Genomic DNA, 16,512 nt, shown 5'->3' on the forward strand with positions numbered 1-16,512 from the left:
CTTGACTCTACTTACTTGCTTATTTGTTTGTTTGTATTTATTATGTGTGTGTGAGTGTGTGTGGCACACACGTGCCACAGCGTGTGTATAGAGGTCAGAGGACAACTTTTACCATGTGGTTGTCAAGGACTGAATTCAGGTCACTGTGCTTGGTGGCAAGTAAGTGCCTTTACCCGCAGAGCCCTCTTGCTGGCCTGAGTTCTCTGCTTTTTGATGCACTTGTGAGCTCTGGGTTGACAAAAAGGCCTGAAAAACCATTCATCTACATCAACCGTTTCACTTTATAGGGGACCAAATGTAGGTCTGCCTAAGTTCACAGGGGTATTTGGGGCCTTTTATCAGGATGCTGGTCCCCAGAAAGAAGGGGAGGGAAAAGGAGGGAGCTGAAGTGGGAATCGGGAACTGAGCTGTGTGACTTGCTTGCTTTATTTTGGGCTTGGCCTCCTGGGCCTGAAGACAACGTGCAGATTGGTTTCTGGCAGGACCATGGCCGTGACCACAGTGAAAGTTCATGGGCTGCTGGGTTGGGGCCGCAGCAGCCGCTCTAAACAGCTACAATTAGATAAATAAGGCTGGGCCAGCACGCAGGCCGGGACTCTATTACTGGCTATGATCTATGACACCAGAGCCTTCATTATGTTGGCAGCACTGACTATTTATATCCGAGGGCCAGGAGGCCTCCTGTGTGCTCTGGTTTTCTTCCAGTGATCCAGGACAATAGCCAGCCTTTTCGAGGATACGGAGCGAGCATGAACGTCTCTAGCACCATAGTTCTGCCTTCAACAGCATAGCCTCTCTTTCCAGGACCCTTCCACACCTCTTCTACCATCATTTCCCTTAGACTCAGAAACACCACTCTGGTCCTTGACTGATGCTTAAGGAGTCTTGGAATAAGAGATTGGGGAAGGTGAGCCTCCAAGGTAAAAGATCCAGGAAGTTACTAGAGACCCATTATTGCATCTGAGGTGGAGAGACCCTTGTGCTGATGTCAAGGTCTAAATGTGCGGTGTTTGTAGCTCTTCCTGCAAGGTGGATGAAGCCCCGCAGCCAGCATCTCTGATCCCAGGGTAGCACTTACCTCCTCACCATTCTGGCCCAGCTCTACCTTGGGGGGGAACAGGGGGAGAGAGCAGGGCGGTTTCCTTCTTGTTGGTTTACTGGCTGGTGTCTAGAGAGAGAGTGACAGACGACACAGAGAGAAAAAGAGAGGCAGTGAATGGGGCGATAGGGAGGAGGAGGAAGGGCTGGAGACCGGTGTTAGGAATGGTTAGGGATGGCTAGAGGAGGAAAGAATGGTGATGGAACCGGAACCGGCTGTCTCAGGGATGTCCTCCTGCTGAATGCATCAGTGCTGTGCTGTTATCTTGCTCCCCTTTCTGTTCAGCAATAATGTCATCTTGTACTCAATGTCCCCCCCCGATCTGAGCCATCCTCTCAAGATGACATCCACATTTTGCCTTTTTGGCCGTGAGGCAGAACCAGTCCCTTAAATCATCGCCACCCCCTTTCTTTGTCCTTTAGAGCATTTCTGTTTAGATAGCATGGGTCAATTTTATTTTTAGTTGAGAAAACAGAAGTGCAAAATTGTGTACATAAAAGAACAAGGCTATGGGGCCGAGGCAGACCCTTGCCACCTGGGGATTCTCCCTGCCTTTTGCTTTGGTTGCTTTGACAGATAGTCTCCTGCAGCCTGGCCTAGCCTTGATGTCCTTATATAACTGAGAATGATCTTGAAGCCTTGGTCCTCAACACTCACGTGCTGAAATCTCGGTGGCGTGCAGCACCACGCTTGCTATTGCTCATCTCCCCCCCACCCCCAAGACAGGCTTTCTCTGTGTGTAGCCCTGGCTGTCCTGGAACTGGCTTTATAGACCAGGCTGGGCTACTCACAGAGATACGCCTGCCTCTGCCTCCCAAGAGCTGGGATTAAAGGCGTGCATCACTCTGGCCTAGCCTCAGCTCACTTGGAATGGAAGCCACACACTACATGACTGAAACAATCTGGTCCAACTGCGCAAAGTTATAACACTTAAAAAAATTTTTTTCTTTTCTCAGCAGGATTCTTCTAGAATCCACTGGTCCTCCATTCCTGGTCTCTTTTTGGAAAGTGTTTCCTAGCGAATCCTCAGTTCTGGATCTGATGCCGCCTTGCCTGTTTCCTGCTCCGAGGCTAGAAGCAGGAGCTGGGACTTCTTTGCTCTGAACCCGTCCAGGCTGGACAAAGCGACACAGCACTCATCCCTGTCCGTGGACGCTCAAGAGGAACAGGAGTCCACGCTCTGCCTCATTCACCCCTCCTCACCATGGTGGGAGCCCGGCTCTGGTAGGGAAGGATTCTCTGCCCCAAAGAAGCAGGTCGGTGGTACATTCCTCACATTCAGAGGGACCCTCTCTGGCTTCTCTTCCTAATTTGGTAATTGCCAAAGCTCCTCCTGCGCGCTTTCTCCTCAGGGCCTGATGGGCATCCTCTTCCTCCAGTCCCGGCTCCACATTTACCTCTCTGGCCACAGCCGCTTGCTCCCGGAACCGCCCAGCCAGCTGGGCCACGGAAGGCTGCGCTGAGCTGTCCACATTGGAGTTGGTCTCTGCCGATCTTTCCTGGCAAACAAAGGAGAGGCAAACGTTTATCAAGTGAGTGCACACTCTCCTCTTCGGAGGGTCACATGGGGTGCCATGAAAGGCACCTGTTTTGTGGTTGCATCAGGAATTCTGTGACGATACATTTTTAAAAGTATTTTGCAATTGGTTCCTATATCCAAATTTAAAAACAACCACACACACACACACACACACACACTATTCAATTATCTACATTTAGTGAGTAGCTACAATGTATTACACAGGGTTCCAGATGTGCCCCTGGGGACAAATAAACCAAGGTGGGGTTGGAGGCAGTCAGGGAAGGGTCTCCCACTCTGCAAACACCCATCAAACATGGGAAGTATCAACAATAGTCTGCAAACTTCCTTCCTGTTTAATGACCCTAAAAATGGGGGTTCAGTAGGGTGGCAAAATGCATTTGGAACTAGGGTAGGAAACAGAGAGAGCATTTACCCTTTCTAGAATTTTCACATCCAGATGTGATTTTTTTTAAATTTTGTTTTCCCTACTTAGCTGAATGCCGTGGGCAGTGGTGACCATTTATTAATGAACGACTTGAGAGGCAGTAGCAGACGACGAGGGTTCTGGAACTCAGAGACCTGCTCCAGCTTTCTCACTGCGGGCCAGCCTCGGCGGGGCGGTGCCAGTGTCTCTCATTAGGGCTGCTCTGGGTTTGGTGACTATTTAATGGCTGTGGGTTGGTGGGGAAAGAAGAGGGTTGTTATTATGGCTGGCTATGGGTCCAGCCTTCTGTCCTGGCCATTAGTTTATTGATGTTTCAAGCTAAGATGCCTGAAGGGCACAGTCCATCCCATATGCTACTTGTCACTTTGACATAGAGAGTGAGTTACTGACCCTGCAAATGGCAGGTCTTGTGGTCTACATAGTAACCTGTTTGAGGTTACTTTCTTTCTCTCCCTCCCTCCCTCCCCCCTCTCTTTCTCTTTCTCCTTCTCTTTCTCTTTCTCTCCTCCTCCTCCTCCTCCTCCTCCTCCTCCTCCTCCTCCTTCTCCTCCTCCTCCTCCTCCTCCTCCTCCTCGTCTCTCTCTCTCTCTCTCTCTCTCTCTCTCTCTCTCTCTCTCTCTCTCTCTCTCCTCTCTCCTCTCTCTCTCTTACAGGGTCTTGTTTTGTAAACTAAGATGACCTTGAACTCACATCTTTCCGACTTTGTCTTCCTCCAGTGTTTGGATTATAGATGTGTGCCACCATACCCAGCTCCTTCTGTGTTTCCTTTTTAAATTTAAAGTGTACGCGTGTGTGTGCGCGCGCGCGTGTGTGTGCGTGTGTGTAGGTCAGAGGACAACTTGCAGCATTGCAAGCTGGACCTGTAGCCAGTCATAATAACAACACCCTGCTCCTCCCCTCCTTTCCTCCCAATTTCCACAGCCATTAAATTGTCAGTCACTAAACTCGGACAGCCCTAATGAGAGACTGGCACCACCCGTGTCAAGGCTCAGACTGCTGAAGCAATGAGAGAGGTGGAGCAAGTCCCTGGCTGAGTTCCAGCAGCGCCCTTATCCTGTCCACTAGTGTGGGAGTCAGTTCTTTCCTTCTGCCAGTGGGTCCCGGGAATTGAACTCAGGTTGTCAGGCTTGGTGGCAAACACCTTTACCTGTTGAACCACATTGCTGGCCCCACCTCTTGGCTTTTTGGTGGTCTTATGTGCTCAACCCTAGAGCTGTTAGGTTTTTTGTTTTGTTTTGTTTTTCACTGTGATGGTGACATTTCTTAACATAGAGAACATTATCACTCTCCCTTTGTCTTGGGGGACTTGGGTAGCAGTTTGAGAAACTCTGTCTCTGCCTCCCCACGGGTGGTATCATGGCTTCTGAGATGGATCATGCCCCAACTCCAGCATAAGCATGCATTTCTATGCCACTTATACCCCTGTGCACAGACATATCCACCCCCCCCTTGGTTCTAAAAGTGTCTCCACTTTTAGATTTGGCCTCTGCTACCTCCCAGCAATTAAGTGGCATAAACATATCTGATTGGAAAGGAGATCTGTGCAGAGGTAGGAAAGAAAGAACGGAGCCTCAGACCTCCAGATGTGAATGGCTGTTCTGGGGCCGAAGTCAGGTATTTCATTCCTGTTGTCTGCGTCACTCAAGTTCATCCCACCCCAGTCTAAACATTGGCATTGATTTCAAGGAGGATTTCAAATTATTTATCTGTCCCCACCCCCAGATTTTCCTCAAGTTGCTGGGAATGCCTTGGAAGCCTGGACACTCCATCTGAGGAGGCTGTTGGATGGACTCAGGACTGGTCCATGTCTGATCTTTCCACTGGTCACATGAATAGCGGTCAGAGACCCACACCTCACTGTCCTGGAGCGCCAGAAAGGCTTCAGGGGGCAGAGTATGGCAAATCCAGCTGCCCTTGGCAAAGATGCAGGCTGATGGGTTTGTCCATCTGTCTAGCTTCCTGTCACTCACCAGCACGGCCTCTGTCCACTGCTATTTATTCCTCCAGGCCTGCTGACAGTGCACCCTACCTCAGCTTCCAGGCGCCGAGGGCTAGTGGTGCAGTGAGAAACATTCCAGCTAAAAATAGAGCTACAGAGGGATCAAAAACACCGGAACTTCCCTGTCTCAAGATGTGCTTGGCAAGGGGCTCAGCGGCAGGGAACCGGAAGGCTTCTGGGAGCACTAAGGGCTTACGAGTTGGGTGAAAGGAGAGATTCGAATACCGAGTTTGCTTCCGTAAGTCCCCTAGGTTATCAAGTTATCTTCAAATGGCAAAGCTTCTCACCTCCACCTGTCCCCAGGGCACCTCCTTTCCTAAATTTCCGAGTACTGACCGATGGCTACTGCGCACACTGAAGGCCAGAGGCACACATCAGTTAGCCAAAGTCACACAGGAGAAACCAAACGGAATTAACCATGGGAATATTTGACCCTGACACCCAGCGAGGGCCATGAGTTAAGTAATAATACATCCCGTGGAAAGCGCTTTAAGAACTGCAAAGGGCTATTATGTAAGTATCAAGAGTATTATTAGCCAGCGAGTTGCACAGGTGCAATGGAAGAAGCATGATCTTCAGGCTGGCAGCTCAGCCCATGTGAGGCTTTGCTTCCAGCTTGCATTGTGGTCTTAGCCACAGAGCTCCTTCGGTGGGTGCAACAGCTTGCAAGCCCATCGCAGGCTGGGCTCCCACACTCTCATTGTCTTCTGTACTGTACTCCACCCCCATCAGGTCTTGTGTAAATCAAGCTACTCTTAAAGACACTGAGCACACACTTTTTTGTTTGTTTGTTTGTTTTCTTTTCTTTTGAGACAGGGTTTCTCTGCGTAGCCTTGGCTGTCCTGGAACTTGCTTTGTAGACCAGCTGGCTTTGAACTCACAGCTTGATTCTCTGGCCTCTGCCTCCTGAGTGCTGGGATTAAAGGCATGCATCGTCATGCCTGGCGATCTTAAACTTTTGATCTCTTTGCTGCCTCTCCTCAAGTGCTGAGGTTACAATGCCTAGTTTTGTGCAGCACTGGGAACCGAACCCAGGGTTTTGTGCATGCCAGGCAAGCGTTCTACCTATTGAGCAACATCTGTACCCCATGTATTCTTGGCTCTAAGAAAGACTTCAGTTGGGCGGTGGTTGTACATACCTTTAATCCCAGAACTGGGGAAGCAGAGACAAGCAGATTTCTGTGAGTTTGAGGCTAGCCTGATCTATAGAGCAAGTTCCAGGACAGTCAGGGCTACACAGGGAAACCCTGTTTCGAAACAAAACAAAACCAAAAAAAAAAAATGACTTCAGTGTCTTTGCCTCCTTCTAGGCATTCCCAAGACTCTCAACTTCCCTGGATAATTTTTTTTCTGGTTCATAAAGTACTTAACACTGGGCCTGAAGTGTAGAAGGAGTTCATCAGAGCTTGTCCCATCCCCATTCGGCCCTATTTGCCAGTGTAGGACCTAGGTACCTGCTCCTCCAGCTGCTGACACCCTTAACTCACCCTGGGGACCACACCTGGTTGCAGCCCCAGCCTCCACAACATCCTTCTGGACCTGAATCTTGCTTGCTACACCCTTCCTGCCACCAAACAAGCCCGGCTCTGCCAGCTACCTCTGAGACCACAGCTACAAGAATGTCTGACTCTGCCGCGGCCAGGAGCAAATCACCTGTGATGTTTCCTTTCCATGTCTGTGAGATTTTCTGAGAACTGAGGAGCCTATGTCTAGACTGTGTGGAGCTTCCTGGATGGTGTTGCTATGCCGAGTAAACACAGTTTGGAGGATGCTGACCATCCACATAGTAGAACCTTTGTGTGTAGGCCAGAAGAAGGCCAGGCTACCTCTCTGGCTCTGCCCTGCTTCTCCACCCTGCTTGTTTGAAAGCTGAATTGCCTAACAGACTCTGGGCTACAGTGTAGGGAACCAAGGTATGTTGAGAAGCCTGATTGTGCACAGCCACGAGAGGGCTGGGCTTGAGGGTCGTTTGCTCTTAGCCAATAAGAATGTTTCTTGCTCATCAGAACAGTGAACCCAGAGCCTCAAAGGCATAAAGGATGCTGGCTGTTTTGGTCCTCCAGAAAGGAAAAGGATCATAAGACAAGGCTATCTCCTAGGAAGAGTTCCCATCCCTACAGAGCTGCTTCATCATCACTTGGGAAGGAGCAGTGTAACGTCTTGAGGTGTTCTCTCTGCTCCTAACTCTTCCGTTCATCCCAGTGTTTCCCTCACTGCCATTCTAGGATGACGGAAAGGCTTCTGGACCAGACTAGGCAGGTTCGCTTATCCTACCTGCTTCTGAGTACTGTTCTCAGAGCAGTGTGACACATTGTCTGATTTTTACCTCAACTGGAGGAGAAAGGTGGGGCCATGCTGTAGAGTAACTTTCTGCCAAGTGAGTAAGTGATGGCATGGGAGGGAACCACCATGGAATGCCAGCTTTGCCCACACGTCCAGCCCTTCACCCTCGTGTGTCTCTTTCTCCTCCTTCACAGACCCTGTTCTAGCCTCTGATGCAAAGGTGAACAGGGCAGAACTGTTGCCCTCAACAACGAAGATGCAGAAAGACCAACAACAAGGAGATACGGGGCTGAGAAAGATGTGATGGAGGCAAAGCCGGTCCTCCTTCCAGTGAGGGTGTGGAAAGGTATCTCCGAGAAAGGAATAGCTCTGTTAAATCCCAGGCAGGGAAAAGATGGGGAAGGGAGGTCTCCTGAGCACAATCACAAACAGGAACAGGATGAGGGAGAGCAGAGGAAAACGAGGCAGGAACAATCTGGGCGCCAGAGTTGGGTGGGGAGGTAAGGGATGGGGCCAGCCCCCGTGGGTACCCCGTCACAAGCAGCTTGTGTTTCAGTCTGAGCGAGCGAGTGAGTGCTCCCTCATAGAGAGGCTGCACGTGGAAGATGGAAGAGAATGGGAAGGAGACCAAAGGCAGGTGCTTGCAGGGTGTGAGCTAACCAGGGCTGACAGTGGAGGGGCCCACACATGCAGGCAGGAGAGGGGGAGAAGAGAGATTTGGAGATAAAACTGCTGGAATTATGATGAAGCCTGTGTAGGCGTGAGGAACAGAGCAGAACCAAAAATGGTGCCCGACTTCTGTTATGGACAGTAGGGCACCGGAAGTACTTTCTGGGTTGGGAAAGGTTGGAAGAGTGGGTGGGACAGATGGGATGAGGGGAATGGTATTTTCTCAATTATGAAAGTTTGAAATGTCTCATAGACACCCTAGTTGAGATGCAGTAGAGAGGGTTGAATATACACCAAGCCTAGAGGTCAAAGGAGGAAACCAAGACAGGCAGGTGAGCGTGCCCAGGTAGAGATGGCAGTTGAAGTCACAAGGTTGGATCAAATTAGAAGAAATGCAGAACGGGAAGAGACCAAAGGCTGAACACTGTGCTATCTCCTCTGTGTGAGCTGACCTTCATCCATGAAGGAGGATCACCCCTGTTGCTCCAGGGGAGATGGGGTAGAGCAATGTCAGAAAGTTCCCTGACTAAAGTGAATGGGGGAAGGGCGAGAAACCCCAAATGTTCCGCATGACTTGTGTGTGGTGTCCCTCATCCCTCTAGGTGGTTCTTTCATCCATTCTTTCTTGAGCATCCCCAGATGCTGTCAAATGCATTGTGGGAACAAGTGATGACTTCAAGCTGTGAGCAGCCTGCTCTAGGGGAAAATGGAAGGCGGAGGTGAAGAACAATAACAAATCCTTGATGTAGAAGAGTAGAAATGGGTATGTGAGAACAAATAGTCCTTTCACACAGACCAAAAAAGTCCCAAACATCTCCAGCCTACCCACTTGTAAGATTCGAGGACCTGAAAATAGAAGTTCCTTGGCCTCTGCAACTCCGAGGGAAAACCCAGAAAAAAATACTCAATCTACCAAAGGAGCCCTAGGCATTGGCAAGGGGCGAGTCCTTCTTTGGGTCTTTCTGGGCTTTCCATTTTATCTGGGACTTGGTGTTGCAGCCCAGTGTCCTGGGGGGGTTACTATGGGGCACAGTCCTGGGTGCCTAAAGGCAGGAGTCCTGGGGAGTCTTCTAGATGGGGAACAGCAGGTATAAAAGCAGGAACATACAGAGGGTTAGAGTTTGGGTGAATGCCCAGGTAACCGTGACGGGTAACAGAGGAAACAGAAAGCTCTATGACAATGCTTGGAATTTAGCAATGTAATCTGAGAAAAACGTTTTCTGAAAAACCTGTGAGCTATGGTACAAGCACAAGGAAGGAAATTATTTAGGCCTAGAAAGGCAGAGGGACGATGGATGAGAACAATACATTCGGAGCCAGATGCAGGCGCTGGTTGCATTCGATGTGCAGGGGCCTCCGCTGCATCTTCAATGTCTACATGGTCCATGTGTTTGAGGTTTGGTTTCCAGCATGCTATTGAGAGGGGGTGAAACCTTTGAGAAGCTGGGTCTAGTGGTAGAGCGTTAAGTCACTGGGGACATGCTGTAGCAGGGGACATTGTGACCCGGACCTCTCTTCTCTCTTTGCATCCTAGCTGCCGTGAGCTGAGCAAGTCTCCTCTCCTGTACACTCACCCTATAATGTATTATTATGCTACCACAGGCCCGAAGCGGCAAGACCAATTGGCCCTGGAAACCTCAGAAACCACACACCTAAAAAAACCTTTCGTAATTTAAAGTTAATTTAACTTGGGTATTTGTTAATACGGCAATGGAAAGCTGACCAACAGTACCTTGAGCCTCAGTTTCCTGTTTTGTAAGTGAGGTTATTAATACCCACCAGCCTTTGCGACAACACAGTTTGCAACTTGTGTCCTGGTTCTTGGTGGCTGTACCGCCCTCCCCTCATGGATAGCAAGAAGCAGACTATTAGCCACAGAGTCCCCACTTGATTGGGAATGAGCCTTGTGTTCCAGGCAGGGTGCAGTGACAGTTTTACCACGCTCTGTGTGGGGCACAGGTTGACTGAGTGCAAATATCAGCCCCACATTTTCCATTCTGTGGCCCTAGATGTTAACTGTAGGGAGCGGGTGAAGCCCTGGGCCAGTGGAGACCTGAGTGAATGTGTACTATGTGACATGAGCTGGCCACGTCAAGGATCAAGGCCTCTGACTCACAGGGAATTGTCAGAGCTTTTCCCATTTGGGTCAGACTCGGATTGGGCCAAAGCTTTCTTCTGGCCCAGTGTGAGTGTTTATGAAAGAGTGATTGGTGTGTGCAAAAGATACAGCTGCAGCTTCCTCATCCTGGAAGCTTACAGCTGGAGACTCCGCCCCTGCAAACACATGTTACTGAGACTAGCTAACCCCCCCCCCCAGCCCTGTGCTATACATAATAAACCTGCTGATGTCCTGGTTTGTAGCGGTATTGGTACCACTCCATTGGTGTCTGCACAGCCCACCTGCCCCCAGCTTTTTGGGGTGTCTGTCCTTTCTCCATTTTCTCCATACCCCTAGTCAGGTCAAATCCATCTACACTGGATGCAGTGGTTACCAAACTTTGTGTCCCAGGATCCCAATCTGTATAAAGGGAATTATTATGATAGTACTATGTTATAGAGCCATTGGCAAGACTTAATGAGTTATGCATGTACAATGCTTAGAATAGAACTTGGCACACAGGAAGGGTTCAATAATTGTTCCCTATTGCTGAATGTTGGTTATGAGGCTAGCAGTTTGCGCAAATGGCTAAGAGATGTTCAGAGTTAGGCCCAATCTTCCGTTACTCTTCTATCCCCTCTGCAGGACAGAGGCTCAACTAAGACATATTCTTCCCTTATGAGTGGACATCCTGTGCCAACCATTATGATGGGCCACTTTATTACCAAGATGGGTGCCTAGCAGATACCCCATCCTTTCCTCATTTACCATCCCCAGGAATACTTCACAGAAATCCTAAACATATATCCAAGCTGTGTGATCCCTAAGTCAATCAAAGCACTTGAATCAAAGTATCAGGTTCATGCCCACTAGCCAGGGAATGGAGAAGTAGATTGTAGCAGTTACACTGTGCAATAATATTCACCTATAATTAGGAATGAAATTAGGAGCTTGTGAGTCAGCTCCGCAGGTAAAATGCTTGTGGAGCAATCCTGGTAAGCTTAGGGAGCTCAACTCCTACGATACACGGAGAGGTGGAAGGAGCGAGCTGCCTCTACAAGGTTGTCCTGAGCTTCACATGTGCTCTGTGGCACACGCAGCCCCTTCTGTCACACACAGTTAATTCTTTAAAAGGAGAATGAAATATTGATACACATGCAACATAGATAATTACACCAACATCACACTAAACAGGAAGCCCTAAATACTTGTCCAGAGCAGGCAAACCTAGAGAGCAGAAAGAGGACTGACGTTTGCCCAGAGGGGATGGGAGGACAGACGGCAGGGTGATGTAGCCATAGAAGTTTCTTCTTTTGAAAATGACAACGAAAGTGCTCTAATGTTGGCTGATGATGGCTGTACACATCTACAGATGTAATACAGATTGTTTCACCCCCGCCCCCAACTTTTGAGACAGGGTCTCACTCTCTGTAGCATGGGCTGGTATCAAACTTACAGCCATCCTCCTACCTCAGCCTCCCAAGTGCTGGGATTATAGGCACGAGCCAACATGCTCCTTCTAATTGCCTGTAATATTTTATTTGTTTATTTTGCAGACAGGGTTTCTCTCTGCAACAGTTCTGGATGTCCTGGAACTTACTCTGCAGACTAGACTGGCCTCAAACTCACAGAGCTCCACCTGCTTCTACCTCAAAAGTATTTAGATTAAAGGTGTGCACTACCATACCCAGTGCCCATTGATTTTTTTTTTAACTTATTTTTACTGAATGCGTGTGTATGTGTGTCTGTGTGTGTGTGTATCTGTGCACACACGCACAGGTGTCACGGTGTGCATGTTGGAGATTAATTTTTTTCCTCCCACTAAGTGGGTCCCAGGAGTTAAACTCAAGTTGTCAGACTTGGAGGCCTTTGCCCACCACACCCCACCCCAGCCATCTTGCAGGCACTAACTGTCCACTTTAAATAGATGAATTGTTTAGTGTGTTATTTACATCTCAATCAAATTATTACTTTAAAAGACAACAAATCCTTACACCCAGCCTAAAGGGTCTAATCAAGAGAAAACTGACTTTGTCTGCACAGTCCTGACCTTTCCCTGTGTTCTCTAGTCTCCATTGACAGAATTCTCCCATTCCCAGCCTGCCTTGTTGCTGCGGGCACATCTGAGGAGTGCCCTGCAGTCAGCTGCTGGGGGAAGGAGCTGAGGAGACGGTTATAAAATAGCTACCAATCCCCAGAGGTCTTCAAGGACAGAATGAGCTTGCTGCAAGAACCAGCACGGGCTTTGTACTCAGTCAGGCAGGGACTGAGTCTCGGGGCACCAGCTGTGTGCCCAAGAAAGGTGAAGTATGGGGGTTACAGGGTAAACTTTATGGCGTTGGAGCTCCTGGTTACCTGAAGGCCTGGTTGGTGGTAGAAAATACCATGATGAGAAGGGCCACTCTGTGCTGGGTGGCCTCACCCAGAAGCATGGGGAAGAAACACCAGGGCAACCTCACAGAGGAAGTGATGAGCATGTCGCAGCTGTCGCAGCCTCGGATGAGTTCCCTGGGTGACGGGCTCATTCCTCTAGTCCCCACTCAGTGCACGAGAAGGGCTAAGTGAGAGCTGCCACATGGAACACGGGGTGCAGAACTCAGTCCACTCCTTAGGCTGGTGTGGGCTGAAATGTTAGGGGACCTGCTGTTTAGTCTCAAGGCAGACACTGCAACAATGAATAGTCTTTTTGTTTTGAAGATGCCTTTTTGTTGTTTAAATTATGTGTGCGCATATGCCTGCAGAGAGGCCAGGAGACAGTGTTGGGTCTCTCACAACAAGAGTGAGAGGCAGTTGTGAGTCACCCAATTTGAGTGTTGGGAACCAAACTTGGGTCTTCTGCAGGAGTTGTATGCGTTCAGTTGTTTGTTTAGTTTCTGAGACAGGGTTTCTCTGTGTAGCCTTGGCTGTCCTGGATCTTACTCTGTGGACCAGGCTGGCCTCGAATTTAGAGATCTACCTGCCTCTGCCTCCCTAATGCTGGGATTAAAGGTGTGCACCACCACTGCTGTATCTGCTCTTAATCTCTGAGCCATCCCTCCATCCATCTATCAACGCTGGAGATTTCAATTTGTTTGGGGGATGCTGGGCAGCGGGAGGTAATTTGCTTCACTCTTTGAAGGCAGTACCACTAAAAAGATACACGTGTCGTCACTGTTTGCCTCCTTCCTCATCCTGGTTATGACCTCATTTCTCTGATTTGGACCATTTCTGTTATTTTCTGTGTATTCCTCCCACCTCCTGCCGGGAGCTCTGGGAGGCCTGCTGTCATGGCTGAGGATCGCCTTCGGGCTATCCTCACTTCTAGGATATCCTCATTTCTCTTGGAGCTTCCTCTTTCTAGAGGACTCTGGATGAGTCACATGAGTTCCTGAAGCCCCAGCCTCTGCACCTGTGACATCAGAATGACCCCTGGCTTGCCTTGTACACTAGATGGTCACAAGACTTTGAGGACACAGCGAACGAGGGAGCACACTGGAGGAGAAGAGCACAGCTGGACAGGATGAGGACTGCCGCACCTCTGGAAGCAAGCGTTGAAGTACCACAAACAGGTCCGCCACCAGGAGAGACGGAGTAATGGTCCCCTGACCCCATCACATGGATCTACATCCGAGTCCCTGGAAGCTGTCACGTCACTACGTAAGGTCACATGGTAAATGGCAGACGAAGTAAATGGTGAAAATAAAGTTGTCTATCGGCTGATCTTAAAATGGGGAATATTCTGTATGGTTTGGGTGGGCCATGTGTAACCACACAATCCCTACAAGAAGGAGGAGAGCAGGGGAAAGTCAGAGTCAGTGACTGGAGCCGAGAGTCTGACCGCTGTTGTTGCCTTTGGAAGGAAAGGACCACAAGTCAACAAATGCAGGCACACGGTGAACACAGTGGGAGGGGTGATCCTGGTGGGTGGAGACTGAGAGGGTCAGGAACGGGGGGGGGGGGGGATGGCAAGGGGAGAAGCATCTAGTTGAGGATCTCTGATGACACAACCGTGGGAACACACAGCAGACTTTGGCTCTGAGGCATCCCAAACCGTGGCTGGAGCAGGAGGGGAAGGTGGGAGGTGCAGGGTAGAGCCAAGAGGCTTCTGGGTAGACAAGAGTGTTGTTGACAGGAGAGGCCCAGGAAGAGAGACAGGGCTGAGGAAACGAAGTTAGAGAAGGTGCCACAGGATGAGCGCCCAGAAAGGGTGAGGCGGAGCACACAGACCCACAGCAACAGCGTGGGAGTGAGGGAGTCAGCCTCCAGGGGGGCTGGATCTTAGCTTGTACTACGGGGTGACAGCAAAGGCTTCAGACAAGCAGGAATGAAGGGACACAGACCACGGTCAGCAAAGCATTGCTATGAATGCAGACCGACACAAAATTACTTAAAACATTATCAGGTTTTTGGTTGTTTTGCTTTGTTTTTAATTCGTTTGCTCAGTTCTTGGCTGTGAACTTTGTGGACAGCAACATCATGTCCCAGAGTCAAATGGTCAGATGCACCTGATTCCCAGACAACTCATTCACCTTCATCAACAAGTAAATACACAATCCGTCTCTTCCCAAAGTCTGTTCAGAACCTCCCAGCCCTGTGCTATGCTTGCCCTGGTAAGAGCACTAATATACTTGACTACCGGAGAGTCCCTCTCACTGTAAGCCTCAAGATTTTTGGGCAGCCACCTAGAGAGACCCACAAAAACCCTTCTCTGGGGATCACAGTAGTAACAGTGTATGTGTATTTGAGGTCTGTGACATTTATCCTGCTAGTCACAGCAGAAGGTGGAGACTACTAAGATTAGAACAAATTTCCCAAGGACCTGGCCTGCCTGCCAGTCAGCTGCTGCCTCTCCTGTTACAGCAGCGTCCTCTTGGCTCCCTGAGGGATGGAGCCAGCACAGCCAGGAGTGGGAGTTTCATTTGGGGGCTCTCAGGATGTCCCATGCTTGGGGTGCCCACAGGAGTATGTGTTGCTGAGCCTTGGAGTACCTACTGTTGAGTGTCTCACAAGGACGGATTGGGGAGGGGACTAACCCTTAAGATACCTTTCATCTGAGCTGTGGACCAAGTTCATAGGCAGAAGAACCCTTTGGTAATGCCAGTGGCTACCGTGCCCTGAGCACCTTCCAAATGCCAGCCCGTCTACAGATATGGCTTCATAGACCTTATGTAACACAAAGATTTGATTGACTAGAAGGAGAAACACTAGCTTCCCATGGCTAGGGAAACTGAGGCAGAGAGTTATTAATGGGTTATACTCCCTGAGCAAGGACAGCAATGCTCCTTGGAGTCCCTCTGGGGAATGTGCACAGAATTCTGTCTCATACATGAGTGGTTTCTTATTAGCTATAATGAGAAGACAGGACAAGGGCTGGTCTGAAAAGGACAGGCCAGGCAAAGCCAGGGCCTAGCTAAATGCTTGTCTGTGGAAGCCAGGAGGCCTGGGCTCATGCCACTGGGCGCAAGTGACCAGAAGGGAGGACACTAAACCCCATCAGTCACTACCTCTCTGCTGGGATGGTCTTACAAAACATGACGATTTGATTAAATTGCCTACTATAAATTAAATTGCCACGGTTCCCTGAAAATTCCAGATAAGAAACTCCCTCTCTAGCAAGGCTTTCTAGTGTTTGAAGGGACAGCCAAAGGCTGTTTGCAAACATGGAGAAAAATGTCTCATGCGTTGAGTCCACTTGGCCCTGGTTTGTTCTTGGAAGTAACGCATGTAGAACTGCCCAGTATAGACACAGAAGACACTAACAGAAGACTAAACACTTAATTATTTTAAATAAACGACTGCATTCACAAGCCTGTCCCACGACACTGACCAAACGCTGTCTAGCACCGGAGAGTGCTGGGCCTATGCATACAGAGACCTTGCCTGGTAAACCCGACACCGAGCCTCTCCCAAGCCCAGCCTGGGCACTTACACAAACTCCAGCAGCGGCAAGGCAGCTCTCATCCCTCTGCCAAACGTGGGCAGAAGTAGCTGTTCCTCCTTTGTCCTACCTTGTCTTACACGCGTGCCTTCATGCTTCTGGGAGCCTGTGCCCTGCACCGCAGAGTGCTCAGGGGGTGCCAAGAAATAGTTCCTTCCATAATGGAGGCTACTGTGGGAGAGGCCCACTCAACAGCGATCGTTCGTTTTCCTTGTTTATAGTTATCAGGGCAAAAACGCCGCAGAGGGGGAGGGTGAGGAAAGCACACGAGAAAGAAGCCCGATACAAGTTGTGACATTTAAGGTAAGTAATAGCGGTGTAGACAAGGTAAGTGATGTGTGAATGTGTGTACGTGTGAGTGCGTGCGTGCGTGCGTGCGTGCGTGCATGCGTGCGTGCGTGCGTGCTTGAAGAGGTGTTGGGGGACCTGGTGAGCTTGTGTAACTGGAACTAAGGGGAGCTTTAAGACACAGTTCTGTGA

The 16,512-nt window shown here is 49.6% G+C and overlaps 1 protein-coding gene across 2 annotated transcripts in view; it reads right to left on the bottom strand.

Moving 5' to 3' along the window:
* Rcsd1 (RCSD domain containing 1) overlaps nucleotides 1–16,512 on the bottom strand; it is a 59,260-nt gene that overhangs the window by 12,277 nt on the left and 30,471 nt on the right. The window contains exons 2-3 of one of the 2 annotated variants that reach the window (XM_075988490.1): nucleotides 2,497–2,598; nucleotides 1,079–1,168 (exon numbers count right to left, since the gene is read on the bottom strand). In XM_075988490.1, coding sequence (XP_075844605.1) covers nucleotides 1,079–1,168; nucleotides 2,497–2,598 — 192 coding nt within the window. The remainder of the gene's footprint in view (nucleotides 1–1,078; nucleotides 1,169–2,496; nucleotides 2,599–16,512) is intronic. The other variant, XM_075988491.1, reaches the window with a different exon arrangement.

This window comes from Microtus pennsylvanicus, chromosome 10, assembly GCF_037038515.1.
Source record: "Microtus pennsylvanicus isolate mMicPen1 chromosome 10, mMicPen1.hap1, whole genome shotgun sequence".
Lineage (NCBI taxonomy): Eukaryota > Metazoa > Chordata > Mammalia > Rodentia > Cricetidae > Microtus > Microtus pennsylvanicus.